This window comes from Vulpes vulpes, chromosome 5 (assembly GCF_048418805.1).
Source record: "Vulpes vulpes isolate BD-2025 chromosome 5, VulVul3, whole genome shotgun sequence".
In the NCBI taxonomy this organism is placed as follows: Eukaryota; Metazoa; Chordata; class Mammalia; order Carnivora; family Canidae; genus Vulpes; species Vulpes vulpes.
In genome coordinates, this window is record NC_132784.1 from 75,800,396 (window position 1) to 75,817,045 (window position 16,650).

At 39.4% G+C, this 16,650-nt stretch overlaps 1 protein-coding gene across 1 annotated transcript; it reads left to right on the plus strand.

Annotated features, from left to right (window-relative positions):
- Positions 1–1,199: 1,199 nt before the first annotated feature.
- On the plus strand, positions 1,200–2,132 carry LOC112912532 (olfactory receptor 4C16-like). Its single transcript, XM_025989217.2, has one exon. The coding sequence runs from the start codon at positions 1,200–1,202 to the stop codon at positions 2,130–2,132; it is 933 nt and encodes a 310-aa protein (XP_025845002.2).
- Positions 2,133–16,650: the final 14,518 nt, after the last annotated feature.

Genomic DNA, 16,650 nt, shown 5'->3' on the forward strand with positions numbered 1-16,650 from the left:
TCAGGGATTTTGGGTCTCCTAAGGAGTGCTCTTCAGAAATGGGAAGGAGAAAATTAGAAATGCAATATTTGAGATATTATCAACTATCAAAGAACATTCACTCACTTATCTACATTAGTTTATGTCAAATACTAAATATCATAAAGATGTTTGAAGGTAATAGAATATTATTTAGAAGTTATAAGGGGCACTGGGTAGCTCAGTGGTTGAGTGTTTGCGTTTGTCTCAGGTCATGATCCCGGGGTCCTGGGATCCAGGCCCCCACTGGACTCCCTGCAGGGAGCCTGCTTCTCCCTCTGCCTATGTCTCTGTCTCTCTGTCTCTATTCATCTTGTGAATAAGTAAATAAAATCTTAAAAAAGAATAAGTTATCAGTATTTCCTGTTCCTCTTTTCAAGCCGTAATATCTGGGAGCAAGTGTTTAGTGAAGATGGACATATTATACATTTATAAAAATAAACATTCTCTTTAATATGTATAACAAATATATGGTGATAAATATATGCATAAAGAAGTCAATATTTATGGGGCAAATTGAGGTGTGATTTTGCGTTTATATCATGAATCTCCAAGGGCAGTTAAATATAACCAAAATGCCAAGTAATACCCCATCAAAACATAGGCCCAAAGGTTTATTAAATATAAAGAAATAATGAAGTTGATAATAAAATGGAGTCATATCTTTTAGCTTTATATTCATTAAATTGTCAAAAATAATCAGAATCATTTAAATGCTACAAGATTGTATCTGAAGAGTGCCCTAAGAGAATATAATCTTCATAAAATTGTTGAGACTTGTAATGACCCTATGAAATGGTCATTATAAATAGAGGAACAGGAATGCCTGGGTGGCTCAGCAGTTGAGCATCTGCCTTTGGCTCAGCGTGTGATTCCCCTGCTCCGGAATCGAGTCCCACATCGGGCTCCCTGCAAGGAGCCTGCTTCTCCCTCTGCCCATGTCTCTGCCTTTTCTCTGAGTCTCTCATGAATAAATAAATAACATCTTTAAAAAAATAAAATAAACAGAGGGACAAATGGTTGAAGCAACTTGTAGCAAAGTATCCCTAATACATCCATGATGAGGAATATTTATTTTTCTTAAAATATTCCATAAAATCACATATCACACCATGAATTAATTCCTTTATTTTTTACAGATCAGTAACTTCACACTCAGCCTTCTACTCATTCGTGAAATCATGCACCTGAATCATAACGTGACTGAGTTCATTCTGCTTGGATTGACCCAGGATCCTGTTAGAAAGAAAATAGTGTTTGTCACTTTTTTGTTTTTCTATTTGGGGACATTGCTGGGTAACTTTCTGATTATTACTACTATCAAGACCAGCCAGACACTAGGGAGTCCAATGTACTTCTTCCTTTTCCACCTATCCTTGTCTGACACCTGCTTCTGTACTTCCATAGCCCCTAGAATGATTGTGGATGCACTTTTGAAAAGGGCCACAATCTCTTTCAGGGAGTGCATGATACAAGTCTTTTCATTCCACTTCTTTGGCTGCCTGGAGATCTTCATCCTTATCCTCATGGCTGCTGACCGCTATGTGGCCATCTGTAAGCCCTTGCACTACACAACCATCATGAGTCGACAGGTCTGTGCTGTGCTGGTGGCTATTGCCTGGGTAGGGTCCTGTGTGCATTCTTTAGCTCAGATTTTTCTGGCCTTGAGTTTACCTTTCTGTGGTCCCAATGTGATCGATCACTATCTTTGTGACTTGCAGCCCTTGTTGAAACTTGCCTGTGCAGATACCTATGTGATCAATCTACTGTTGGTATCCAATAGTGGGGCCATTTGTACACTGAGTTTTGTCATGCTGATGTGCTCCTATGTTATCATCTTGTATTCTCTGAGAAATCACAGTGCTGAAGGGAGGAGGAAAGCCCTCTCCACCTGCATCTCCCACATCATTGTAGTCATCTTGTTCTTTGGTCCTTGCATATTTATATACACACGCCCTGCAACCACCTTTCCCATGGATAAGATGATAGCTGTATTTTATACACTTGGAACACCTTTGATCAATCCTTTGATTTACACACTTAGGAATGCAGAAGTGAAAAATGCCATGAGGAAGTTATGGAGGAAGAAGTTGATTTCAGATGACAAAAGATGAATAGGAGTTTCAAATTTTTCTTCACAGTTTGGATTTGCCTAGAAGTCCACAGAGAATGTTATCTTTTTATTGTGGTGTTAGCATAATCTGGGGGCTTGAGAATTCATTTCTTCAAGAATGAACATGTAAACTGGTTAGTGTTGAGTCAGTTTCATGCAGAGGAAGAGACAGCATCAGGTACAAACAGCCATGTCATGACAAGTGCCTTAGATGTTCACTACTGTGTCTCTTCTTGCCTGCCTAGCATCACTGTGGTTTTAATTTCGTGTTTTCCCTGCCCTTTTTCATGTTGACTTCTGATATTCTCTTTATAGTTACACTTTTGTATGCTTGTATCCACAGCCTGGCTGGCTTTTCCTCTTTCAAATGGCTTCCTTTGTATTAGACACTTCAGTCATATCATATTTGATCATGGACTGTCAACTTGGATGTTCTTTTGTGATTGAGCAGAAAGCACCAGATTCAAATAATTGTAAAATCTTCATATTTTACGGGACACTCTATAATCTAAGCAATCTCCCTTCTGTTTTTGAAGTTATACATCAAATTCTTCTCATTTATTTATATCCTTCTAGAACATATTGTTAATATCACCCTTATGAAGGAATCTTTTTACCTTAGGAAGGTTCTGAGAGTTGGAGTTGTACTCATATTATTCTTTTTGTAAAAACTACTTTTTGCTTCTACATTGATCACTCCTAACTTGAAGGAAGCTTTAAGTTTTTCTTAGGTCATACAAGTTTTTAAAAAAATTTATACTATTGGGTTATTATGATTGAAGCATAGATGGCCCAAATTAATAGATATATTCATGAGGGCTAGAAGTAAAGCATACCAGCAACCAATGGTTGAAATGGGGAATTTGAATAAAATAACTAATTAAGAATGTTAGAACTCAGAGGACTCTTTTTAGGCTTTGAAACGGAAATAGTTAAATTGTAGATATGAATTATCTTAGTGAGTTTTAATATAATCTAGAAAAGAGGGTAACTTGAGAAAGTTATTGGATAAAAACTGCATTTATGCAGTGAAGAGGGATATCACCCCTTGTTATCATCCATCAACATTACAGTATTGAAATACGTGATCACTAAGAATCTTTCTGATTTCAGTTTGTTTTCTTATTTGTATTTTTATCCATATAGAAAATTTAACATGAGTATTTTTATTTTGTACTTATTTTTATTTACAAATTACTGAATTATGTTAAAATTATGAAATCTGTATTAACTTTTGTACCAGGAACCTCAGAACTTCTTAGCTTGAGGAGCACCTGACTGGCTCAGTTGGTAGAGCATGTGACTCTTGATCTCAGAGCTGAGTTCAAGCCCCATGTTTGGTGTGGAGTCTACCTAAAATAAAAATTTAAAAGAAAAAAAGAATTTAGCTTGGAAAAAAAAGATCATCTATTTCTCTGCACTGCTTGGGAACGAAATACTGTGAATTCCACAATGACACTAGTGACATATATAGATCACTTTTTTTCAGATTCAGATTTATTCATCTCAAGCAGTTTATCATTGATAATAGCTGCTGATTTTCCTCTTGCAATGGTCGCACTTTAGTAAATCTCAGTTGGCAGAGTTTTATTTGAAGTCCTCTTCAATTTCAAGACAAGGCATATATGAAAAAGGGGAGTATGTTGGATCTAGTTTAGGTACCTCCCCAGAAACACTATCCAACATGTCTTCTGGACATGCTTCCAATATGGAGTTCCCAAGGCTGCTGTCACCATGTCTCTTGCCAACAGAGATTATGATCTAATTCCAGTTCAGAATTTTTTAATAAAGATAGTGGAACTGCAAAGGTGATAGAACATGCAACTTCACCAGGATTTTCTTTCTGAAGTCAGAATTTTGATACAGAGTAGGACTCTGATATCTAAAGGAGACACATTTGTGTAGGGAAGAGGGAGAACTCTGAACTCACAGATGATCTTACATCTTCTTGGTTGTCATAAGTAGCTCCCTCTCCCTTGAAAGAGGACAATAACAGTCTTCCCTTTCTTAGACACCTTGTGATTACCTCCTTTGAACAAGTCAGACAATGATATTTGGTTTTCTCATGAGCTTCCTCCTATACCCTTCTTTGCTTCCAAACATGTAACTAGGTACAAGTCACAAGGAAGGCCAAGCAGGAAAGTCCAGTCTTGCTCTAGGAGGATATGTCATACATAAGAGAATCAGGAAGCTATGGCCACTACGTACAAGTGTGACCTAGGGGAACACTTCCTATTGGGGGGGCGGGTGTTATTACAGTGTAGTAGAATAGAAGTTTAGAGTTGAGGTCTATACCAAATGGCTTTTTCTGCAGACCTACATCACTGGAGATGCCTCATCAAATAACTATGTTGTTCATTTTACCCACAGAACTATTAGATCTTTTGAATAGAACTATAAGAAAGAGCTACCAAAAGTATGAAAGACCTAATAGTGCTTTTTATTTTAATCTTAGGTATTAGCATGTCCTCAAATTCTGTTTTATTCTTGGATGTGCTAGCTTAGGAGTGAATATGATTTAAACTCAATTCATACTCAGAGAGTCCTATAGTAAATTGCTTAAAGAAATTAGATCCCAAAGTTTCTAGGTAGAAAAATATGCTATCAGGAAGTCATCAGTGTGTCCATATTCAAATGGAGATAAAATAAGCCCAACTAAGAGAATCACAGCTTGACATGACAACTGAGGATTGACTATAGGGTACATATGTATGCATGTATATATTATTTTTGATTTTTGCTTTTTAGCATTCTTAGAATCTTCTTTATTAAATTTTTAAAAATATTTCTATTTATTTGATAGAGAGCACACAAGCAGGGGGAGTGGTAGAGGGAGAAGCAGACTCTCCACTGAGCAGAGAGCCTGACATGGGGCTCAATCCCAGCACCCTGGGATCATGATCTGAGCTGAAGACAGACGCTTAACCAACTGAACCACCCAGGGGCCCCAGAAACATCTTTATTACAAATGCTTTTAAACACTTCTCCACCTCTATTGAAGAATGGAATAACTTCCATTTACTGATGCTACACAGTTCTCAATGCAACTTGCAAGTTCTTATTTTTTCATGACACTCATATTACAATATATTAATGTATCAAATCAACATGTTGTACACCATAAATTTACATAAGATATTTCCATTTTTTAAAAAGCAGACGTTCTTTTTAAAAGGGCTATGTTGAAGAGAAATTTTGATTTAAAATTTGGAGGAACTAAGGCAACCTTGGTGGGGAGTGAAAAACAATCTCATTGAGATTTCCTTAATAAAAATTTACTGACTTTAAATAATGTTGCCTACTGTTGTATATAATTTTTTAAAAACTTTTTACATTTAAAAAATGCATATGTCTGAAGATAGATTTTTTTTTTTTGACGTCAGGCACTTCCTTAGGATTTAAAATTTGATGTTAGGAGTTGAATTGTGGGGGGGGGGGGGGGGGGCAAGATGGCAGAAGAGCAGGGTCTCCAAGTCACCTGTCCTCAACAAATTACCTAGAAAACCATCCAATCATCCTGAAAATCTACGAATTCGGCCTGAGATTTAAAGAGAGACCAGCTGGAACGCTACAGTGAGAAGAGTTCGCGCTTCTATCAAGGTAGGAAGACGGGGAAAAAGAAATAAAGGAACAAAAGGCCTCCAAGGGGGAGGGGCCCCGAGGAGCCGGGCTGAGGCCGGGGCGAGTGTCCCCAGGACAGGAGAGCCCCGTCCCGGAGGAGCAGGAGCTGCACCGACCTTCCCCGCGGAAAGGCCTCCCGGGGAATTGGAGCAGGATCCCCAGGAGGGCGGGGATGCCCTCGGGCTCCCTGGGACAGTAACAGAGGAACTGCGCCCCAGGAGATGCGCCGAGCTCCCTAAGGGCTGCAGCGCTCGGCGGGACCCGGAGCAGCTCGGAGGGGCTCGGGCTGCGGCTCCGCGGAGGGGGCTGCGCGGCTCCGGGAACAGCTCAGCGGCGGCGGCTCGGGCGGAGGAAGAAGCTCCGCGCGGAGGGGGCTGCGCGGCTCTGGGAACAGCTCGGAGGGGCTCGGGCGGCGGCTCCGCGGAGGGGGCTGCGGGGCGGGAGCGCGAATCCAACAGCGCAGGCCCCGGAGCACAGGGCGCCGGGACACAGCCCAGGATCTGGCCTCCCCCGGGACAGGCAGAGGCCGGGAGGGCCCAGGACAGCGAGGACGCTCCTGCCTGGAACTGAGCAGATCAGCGGCCCCGCCCGGGAGCCCCCAGGCCCTATAGATGGAGAGCCCCGGAGCTACTGCGGGGGCTGACTCCAGGGTCCCAGAGCTGCCCCCGCCACTGTGGCTTCCTCCGGGGGCCTCACGGCTGAACACCCCCACTGAGCCCTGCACCAAGCAGGGGCAGAGCAGCTCCCCCAAGTGCTAACACCTGAGAATCAGCACAGCAGGCCCCTCCCCCAGAAGACCAGCGACACGGACCAGTTCCAGGGGAAGTCAAGGGACTGACAGTATACAGAATCGGAAGATACTCCCCCGTGGTTTTTTTTGTTTGTTTGTTTTTTGTGTTTTGTTTTTTTGTTTTTGTTTTTGTTTTGTTTTGTGCTTTTTTTTCTTTCTTCTTGATTTCGGATTGCTTCCCCCACCCCACCCCACCCCACCCCACCCTTTTTTTTCTCCTTTCTTTCTTTTTCTTTCTCTTTTTCTTCTCCTTTTCCCCTTTTTTTTCTTTCTCTTTTTTCTTTTTCTCTTTTCTTTCCTTCTCTCTCTTTTTCTCCTTTTCCCAATACAACTTGTTTTTGGCCACTCTGCACTGAGCAAAATGACTAGAAGGAAAACCTCACCTCAAAAAAAAGAATCAGAAACAGCCCTCTCTCCCACAGAGTTGCAAAATATGGATTACAATTCACTGTCAGAAAGCCAATTCAGAAGCACTATTTTACAGCTACTGGTGGCTCTAGAAAAAACCATAAAGGACTCAAGAGACTTCATGACTGCAGAATTTAGAACCAATCAGACAGAAATTAAAAATCAATTAAATGAGATGCAATCCAAGCTAGAAGTCCTAACGACGAGGGTTAACGAGGTGGAAGAACGAGTGAGTGACATAGAAGACAAGTTGATGGCAAAGAGGGAAACTGAGGAAAAAAGAGACAAGCAATTAAAAGACCATGAGGATAGATTAAGGGAAATAAATGACAGCCTGAGGAAGAAAAACCTACGTTTAATTGGGGTTCCTGAGGGCGCCGAAAGGGCCAGAGGGCCAGAATATGTATTTGAACAAATCCTAGCTGAAAACTTTCCGAATCTGGGAAGGGAAACAGGCATTCAGATCCAGGAAATAGAGAGATCCCCCCCTAAAATCAACAAAAACCATTCAACACCTCGACATTTAATAGTGAAGCTTTCAAATTCCAAAGATAAGGAGAAGATCCTTAAAGCAGCAAGAGAAAAAAAGTCCCTGACTTTTATGGGGAGGAATATTAGGGTAACAGCAGACCTCTCCACAGAGACCTGGCAGGCCAGAAAGGGCTGGCAGGATATATTCAGGGTCCTAAATGAAAAGAACATGCAACCAAGAATACTTTATCCAGCAAAGCTTTCATTCAAAATGGAAGGAGAGATAAAGAGCTTCCAAGACAGGCAGCAACTGAAAGAATATGTAACCTCCAAACCAGCTCTGCAAGAAATTTTAAGGGGGACTCTTAAAATTCCCCTTTAAGAAGAAGTTCAGTGGAACAATCCACAAAAACAAGGACTGAATAGATATGATGACACTAAACTCATATCTATCAATAGTAACTCTGAACGTGAACGGGCTTAATGACCCCATCAAAAGGCGCAGGGTTTCAGACTGGATAAAAAAGCAGGACCCATCTATTTGCTGTCTACAAGAGACTCATTTTAGACAGAAGGACACCTACAACCTGAAAATAAGAGGTTGGAGAACCATTTACCATTCAAATAGTCCTCAAAAGAAAGCAGGGGTTGCCATCCTTATATCAGATAAATTAAAATTTACCCCAAAGACTACAGTGAGAGATGAAGAGGGACACTATCTCATACTCAAAGGATCTATCCAACAAGAGGACTTAACAATCCTCAATATATATGCCCCGAATGTGGGAGCTGCCAAATATTTAAACCAATTAATAACCAAACTCAAGAAATACTTGCATAATAATACACTTATACTTGGTGACTTCAATCTAGCTCTTTCTACCCTGGATAGGTCTTCTAAGCACAACATCTCCAAAGAAACGAGGGCTTTAAATGATACACTGGACCAGATGGATTTCACAGATATCTACAGAACTTTACATCCAAACTCAACTGAATACACATTCTTCTCAAGTGCACATGGAACTTTCTCCAGAATAGACCACATACTGGGTCACAAATCGGGTCTGAACCAATACCAAAAGATCGGGATACTCCCCTGTATATTCTCAGACCATAATGCCTTGAAATTAGAACTTAATCACAACAAGAAGTACGGAAGGACCACAAACACGTGGAGGTTAAGGACCATCCTGCTAAAAGGTGAAAAGGTCAACCAGGAAATTAAGGAAGAATTAAAAAGATTCATGGAAACTAATGAGAATGAAGATACAACCGTTCAAAATCTTTGGGATGCAGCAAAAGCAGTCCTGAGGGGGAAATACATCGCAATACAAGCATCCATTCAAAAACTGGAAAGATCTCAAATTCAAAAGCTCACCTTACACATAAAGGAACTAGAGAAAAAGCAACAAATAGACCCCACCCCCAGCAGAAGAAGACAGTTAATTAAAATTCCAGCAGAACTAAATGATATCGAGACCAAAAGAACTGTGGAACAGATCAACAGAACCAGGAGTTGGTTCTTTGAAAGAATTAATAAGATAGATAAACCATTAGCCAACCTTATTAAAAAGAAGAGAGAGAGACTCAAATTAATAAAATCATGAATGAGAAAGGAGAGATCACTACCAACACCAAGGAAATACAAACGATTTTAAAAACATATTATGAACAGCTGTACGCCAATAAATTAGGACATCTAGAAGAAATGGACGCATTCCTGGAAAGCCACAAACTACCAAAACTGGAGCAGGAAGAAATAGAAAACCTGAACAGGCCAATACAAGGGAGGAAATTGAAGCAGTCATCAAAAACCTCCCAAGACACAAGAGTCCAGGGCCAGATGGCTTCCCAGGGGAATTCTATCAAACGTTTAAAGAAGAAATCATACCTATTCTACTAAAGCTGTTTGGAAAGATAGAAAGAGATGGAGTACTTCCAAATTCGTTCTACGAGGCCAGCATCACCTTAATTCCGAAACCAGACAAAGACCCCACCAAAAAGGAGAATTACAGACCAATATCCCTGATGAACATGGATGCAAAAATTCTCAACAAGATACTAGCCAATAGGATCCAACAACACATTAAGAAAATTATTCACCATGACCAAGTAGGATTTATCCCTGGGACAGAAGGCTGGTTCAACACTCGTAAAACCATCAATGTGATTCATCATATCAGCAAGAGAAAAACCAAGAACCATATGATACTCTCAGTAGATGCAGAGAAAGCATTTGACAAAATACAGCATCCATTCCTGATCAAAACCCTTCAGAGTGTTGGGATAGAGGGAACTTTCCTCGACATCTTAAAAGCCATCTACGAAAAGCCCACAGCAAATATCATTCTCAATGGGGAAGCACTGGGAGCCTTTCCCCTAAGATCAGGAACAAGACAGGGATGTCCACTCTCACCACTGCTGTTCAACATAGTTCTGGAAGTCCTCGCCTCAGCAATCAAACAACAAAAAGACATTAAAGGCATTGAAATTGGCAAAGAAGTCAAACTCTCCCTCTTCGCCGATGACATGATACTCTACGTGGAAAACCCAAAAGCCTCCACCCCAAGATTGCTAGAACTCATACAGCAATTTGGTAGTGTGGCAGGATACAAAATCAATGCCCAGAAATCAATGGCATTTCTATACACTAACAATGAGACTGAAGAAAGAGAAATTAAGGAGTCAATCTCATTTACAATTGCACCCAAAAGCATAAGATACCTAGGAATAAACCTAACCAAAGAGGTAAAAGATCTATACCCTAAAAACTATAGAACACTTCTGAAAGAAATTAAGGAAGACACAAAGAGATGGTAAAATATTCCATGCTCATGGATTGGCAGAATTAATATTGTAAAAATGTCAATGTTACCCAGGGCAATTTATACGTTTAATGCAATCCCTATCAAAATACCATGGACTTTCTTCAGAGAGTTAGAACAAATTATTTTAAGATTGGTGTGGAATCAGAAAAGACCCCGAATAGCCAGGGGAATTTTAAAAAAGAAAACCATAGCTGGGGGCATCACAATGCCAGATTTCAGGTTGTACTACAAAGCTGTGGTCATCAAGACAGTGTGGTACTGGCACAAAAACAGACACATAGATCAATGGGACAGAATAGAGAACCCAGAAGTGGACCCTGAAATGTACGGTCATCTAATATTTGATAAAGGAGGAAAGACTATCCAATGGAAGAAAGACAGTCTCTTCAATAAATGGTGCTGGGAAAATTGGACATCCACATGCAGAAGAATGAAACTGGACCACTCTCTTTCACCATACACAAAGATAAACTCAAAATGGATGAGAGATCTAAATGTGAGACAAGATTCCATCAAAATCCTAGAGGAGAACACAGGCAACACCCTTTTTGAACTTGGCCACAGTAATTTCTTGCAAGATACATCCACAAAGGCAAAAGAAACAAAAGCAAAAATGAACTATTGGGACTTCATCAAGATAAGAAGCTTTTGCACAGCAAAGGATACAGTCAAAAAAACTCAAAGACAACCTACAGAATGGGAGAAGATATTTGCAAATGACATATCAGATAAAGGGCTAGTTTCCAAAATCTATAAAGAACTTATTAAACTCAACACCAAAGAAACAAACAATCCAATCATGAAATGGGCAAAAGACATGAAGAGAAATCTCACAGAGGAAGACATAAACATGGCCAACAAGCACATGAGAAAATGCTCTGCATCACTTGCCATCAGGGAAATACAAATCAAAACCACAATGAGATACCACCTCACACCAGTGAGAATGGCGAAAATGAACAAGGCAGGAAACAACAAATGTTGGAGAGGATGCGGAGAAAAGGGAACCCTCTTACACTGTTGGTGGGAATGTGAACTGGTGCAGGCACTCTGGAAAACTGTGTGGAGGTTCCTCAAAGAGTTAAAAATAGACCTGCCCTACGACCCAGCAATTGCACTGCTGGGGATTTACCCCAAAGATTCAGATGCAATGAAACGTCGGGACACCTGCACCCCGATGTTTCTATCAGTAATGGCCACAATAGCCAAACTGTGGAAGGAGCCTCGGTGGCCATCAAAAGATGAATGGATAAAGAAGATGTGGTTTATGTATACAATGGAATATTACTCAGCAATTAGAAACGACAAATACCCACCATTTGCTTCAACGTGGATGGAACTGGAGGGTATTATGCTGAGTGAAATAAGTCAATCGGAGAAGGACAAACAGTGTATGTTCTCATTCATTTGGGGAATATGAATAATAGTGAAAGGGAATATAAAGGAAGGGAGAAGAAATGTTGGGAAATATCAGGAAGGGAGACAGAACATAAAGACTCCTAACTCGGGGAAACGAACTAGGGGTGGTGGAAGGGGAGGAGGGCGGGTGTTGGAGGGGAATGGGTGACGGGCACTGAGGTGGACACTTGACGGGATGAGCACTGGGTGTTTTTCTGTATGTTGGTAAATTGAACACCAATAAAAATTAATTAAAAAAAAAAAAAAGAACCAGAAAAAAAAAAAAAAGGAGTTGAATTGTGTCCTCCAAGAAAAGAATAGTCCTTAGTACTATAGAACGTGACCTTATTTAGGAATAGTGTGTCTGACAATTGACTTTTGATTCCAATGTAATGTACTAACATTAAGTTCTGATGGTTGAGACATCCATTTCAAAGACATCTCCTGTGTAGTGAACACAATGCCAACTACACAACTAGATGAGGAGCCAGCCTGCCCCACTCATGAAGTCCCCTTTCTGGAAAGCTCTGGCTGACCTATAACGGACTATTTGAGTGACCCTTTGTTTTTCTTCCTATACTTTAATCCCACTCTTATGTTTTAAATTCATTAGTAGGATCATGCCCTGCACCAAAAGCAGCGCTAAACCCCTGAGCCATCAGGCTGCCCAGTACCCAACTCTTGACCTCAATAAAGGCAGACCTCAGAATGGCAAGCTCTTTCTGTCTCTCCCTGTCTCTAACTGTGGCCACCTGGGTGGCCCCAGGTGTGTCATGTACGTTTTGTGACTTGTGAATAATAAACCTTGTTTTGTCAAAGTGCTCACCTAATTGTTTCACTTGAGAAAAGGAGGAGAAACTGAAAAAGAACACAGGCCTTTCTTTGGGGTCTCAGAATTGCAATTCGGGGCACACAAATTTTGGAGTAAACAAGAAAAGTGTCCTGCTCATGTGGGGAAAGCAAGGGTTTTTTTATGAGAAAGAAGAAAGGTATAATCAGATGATTTAGATTAAGAAAAAGAGAAGAAAATTTAATTTGGTACTGACAGATGAAGCCACTGTTGATTACCATCTTTTCTTTTTTCTTTTTTAAGAGACAGAGTTTGGAAATGGGGCAATCAGAGGAAGAGAGAGGGAGTCCTAAGTATTCTCCACACCCAATGCAGGGCTGGATCTCAGGACCTTGAGATCATGACTGAGCAGAAATCAAGAGTCTGATGCCTAACTGACTAAGCTACCCAGGCATTTGTTTTTGATTATCATCTAATTGATTATTCTACTGATGCTGTCAAGCAAAACTATTCCTGCTTTGCAGTAGTTAACTCTTCTGTCCTCATAAAGTTCTTATCAGTAGTTTTATGGTCCTAATGACAGTTGTTTTGTTGGATTTTGTGAGAAATTTCTTGAAAAATTAGCACTGCTCTGGCCCAGTTAAAGAATTCATGCATTAGAAAGGAAAATGGAGCTTCAAAATGGAGTCTCTTGTCTCCAGAAATTTTGTAGCTGGCAATTAGCAGGAAGGCAGGTAGAGAGGTTTGACTTTCAGCTCCCAGATGTCTTTGCATGTGGCTCCTTTGTCTTCAAAGCTAGGAATGGGAAATTTTATTATAATTGTACTTTGAATCTTTCTTATTCTTCTGTTACCAGTCAGGAAAAAAAATTTCTTTCTTTCTTTCTTTCTTTCTTTCTTTCTTTCTTTCTTTCTTTCTTTCTTTGTCTTTCTTTCTTTTCTTTCTTTCTTCTTTCTTTCTCTTTCTTCTTTCTTTCTTTCCTCTTTCTTTCTTTCTTTCTTTCTTCTTTCTTTCTTCTTTCTTTCTTTCTTTCTTTCTTTCTTCTTTCTTTCTTTCTTTCTTTCTTTCTTTCTTTCTTTCTTTCTTTCTATCTTTCTTTTCTTTCATTTAAATTCTATTAGCCAACATACAGTACATCATTTGACTCAGATGTAGTGTTCAACAATTGTGGGATTAGATACGTTCCAAACATTTAACTAGAAGTCAGCATATATCAGTAATCTTAATTACATTTAGAAATCCCTTTGGACATGTAATTCTACATATAACATTTAAAAAATATTTAATTATTTATTCATAAAAGACACAGAAAGAGAGGCAGAGACATAGACAGAGGGAGAAGCAAGTTCGATGCAGGGAGCCCGATGTAGTACTCGATTCCAGGAGTACGGGATCACACCCTGAGCCAAAGGCAGATGCTCAACCCCTGAGCCACCTAGGTGCCCCTACATTTAACATTTAACATATGATATATTATCACATTTCCAGTCCCAGGGGCTATGGCAGGAAATCCTGAGGGGCATTTTGGAATTATGTCTACCACAGTGTTAAAGAAGTTTTGAAAATTATGGCTTTAACCCCAAAATGGAGAATGTACAACTCAGTGTTTCTAAAATGAGGATAGCTTTATCTCTATTAAATATGCCACCTTTGCATCCTATTCCAAATGTTATCCATGAGGAAAATATGACATTACCTTAGGTGTGGAGTAGTCTTAGAGGAAGTATAAGTAACATTTTATATTTACTTAATCATTGAATCCAACTAAATATATGATCTTCATCACGTATCTTATACAATTAACTCAGCTATACAAAATTGTCTACATAAATGGACATATCAATGCCATTGATGAGGGCCTGGAGTGGGGAACTGACATTTCAGGATGACAGAGTTTTGCACAGTGACCTATTGTCTGATCTTGTTCTTAATTGTCAATGACTTCTGTCTACAGATTGTGATCTGAATGCTTTGTCCTGTAGCTATTTCCAAGTTTCTTTGTAAATTGTATCAGAAAGTTTCTAATAATAATAATAAATAATAGCAGTAATCCTAATTCTAATAATAATAGTGACTAAGTGTTACTGATGTACAAAATAATTGTACTTATAGGTAAAGAATCTAAATTTCAGTGCGTTAAGTGTCTTACTCAAAGTCACAAAGCTGGTAAAAGGTACACCTGGGATTCAAATTCAGACCCTTTGGGTTCAGTGACTGAGGTGGTAAACATGAAATCATCCTGGACATCTGGCAAACGTATGTCATATAAAATTGCTTCTTCTTCTAAATACTTAAGATGCATATCTAATTAGGTTTTGATGCCGTTGTTATGGTGCATCCTTCAGCCATCTCTCTGTTTTCATTCACATGCACACATGCATGCCCACACACAAAAAATAATCAGTCTTCCTTGCAGTGTTTCCGACATCAAAAACACAAAAATTAAATTGCTTAGGTAGTGAAATAGAACTATAAGTGTAATTCAATAAAAACTGAAAACCAAATCCTTTAAATTTTATGTTACTTCACCATCATCAATTAATCAAAACTATAAAAAATATCTTAGCAATTTATTTTGTTGCTTTTGAGGTTCTACTATGGGATGTATATATAGGCTGGGAAAAAAATGTATCCAAAGCCACAATTCAAAATTTAAGGGTCATTTTGAAATATTTAGTACATTATATTATTATTTTAGTAAAAATCTAGATATACTTCTTAAATGCTTACTCTGTGTGAAGTGTGATAGTACTTGTCACAGTCATTGTAGGATCAGTAAAGTATCTTAGCCAGGGTCAAATTCTACTGTAGTAGTTACTAGCTGCCTAGTCTTGTCAATTTTTTCTTTGTGTCTCTGTGGAAATATTAATTATATCATCTCATGGGGTCATTATGTGCATTGCATTTTAAAACTCCCTTTAAAGTTCTTAGCACAATTACTGGCACATTGTAATGACTTTCCAATGACTTCTGTTACACAGGTCATCATTAAAATTTAAATGAGAAACAATAGACCTAATTTTCATTGAGTTAGTCTGTTAAGAAGTTGAGAGAAGAATACCAATATTTAAAAAATAGACACAAAACCCCCAAAACAAAACAAAAACCCTTGGACAATCTATGAAGTGGGATTCAAACAATCTGGTGAAATCCGGTATTGGGAATGTAATGGGATGACTTGGAGCATGGAATTAGGTTTCAGAAAGGAGATAAAATGAAGATGAGCCTTGTGGGAATGGGGACATTTAAGTTTGACCTTAAGTATTTTAAGCAAAAGCCCAACACCTTCAATATTAGTAAATAATTAGCCTTGGTAATGGAAGCAATGAAAGACCCTTCATAAATATAACAAATGCATTAGGGTTTATTCCTTGTGTAGAAAGTAATAAGACATTTCAAAAACTTTTTGGTCACTGACCATAAAACCTACACTTGATGTTTAATATCATATATATATTTTAAAGATTTTTTAATATATTTATTCATAGAGACACACACACACACACAGAGGCAGAGACACAGGCAGAGGGAGAAGCAGGCACCATGCAGAGAGACTGACGTGGGACTTGATCCTGGGTCTCCAGGATCATACCCTAGGCTGTAGGCGGCACTAAACCGCTGCGCCACCGGGGCTGCCTAGTATCATATATTTGAAGCAATCTAAAACAAATCTATTTTCTTTTTTTTTTTTTTTTAAATTTTTTTTTTTTTTTTATTTATTTATGATAGTCACAGAGAGATAGAGAGAGAGGCAGAGACACAGGCAGAGGGAGAAGCAGGCTCCATGCACCGGGAGCCCGACGTGGGATTCGATCCCGGGTCTCCAGGATCGCGCCCTGGGCCAAAGGCAGGCGCCAAACCGCTGCGCCACCCAGGGATCCCTAAAACAAATCTATTTTAAAAAGCACATTTGAAAAAACAAAAGCAATAGCAAATTAAAATCACCAGAGTTTATTTTTACTAGCCTTGTCCAAGAATTCCTATAGGGATTGCCAATGACACGGCACACACATGCTGGCAGTGACTTGAAATACTCTTCCTGGCTGTTCCCTTGCAGCTTCTCCAACAGCCCCCAGACTCCAAGCATTTAGGGAAATAGACCTTTCTGCTCATTATTGCGCCAAAGTGAAAAAAGGCAAGAAAGAAAGACCGAAACGCAATTGTGATTTTCCTTCCAGTTTTATGATACACTTCTCATTTCCTATTCTGA

Coding starts and splice junctions, on each gene's coding strand:
- LOC112912532 (XM_025989217.2), top strand. CDS start 1,200: ATGCACCTGAATCATAACGTGACTGAGTTCATTCTGCTTGGATTGACC.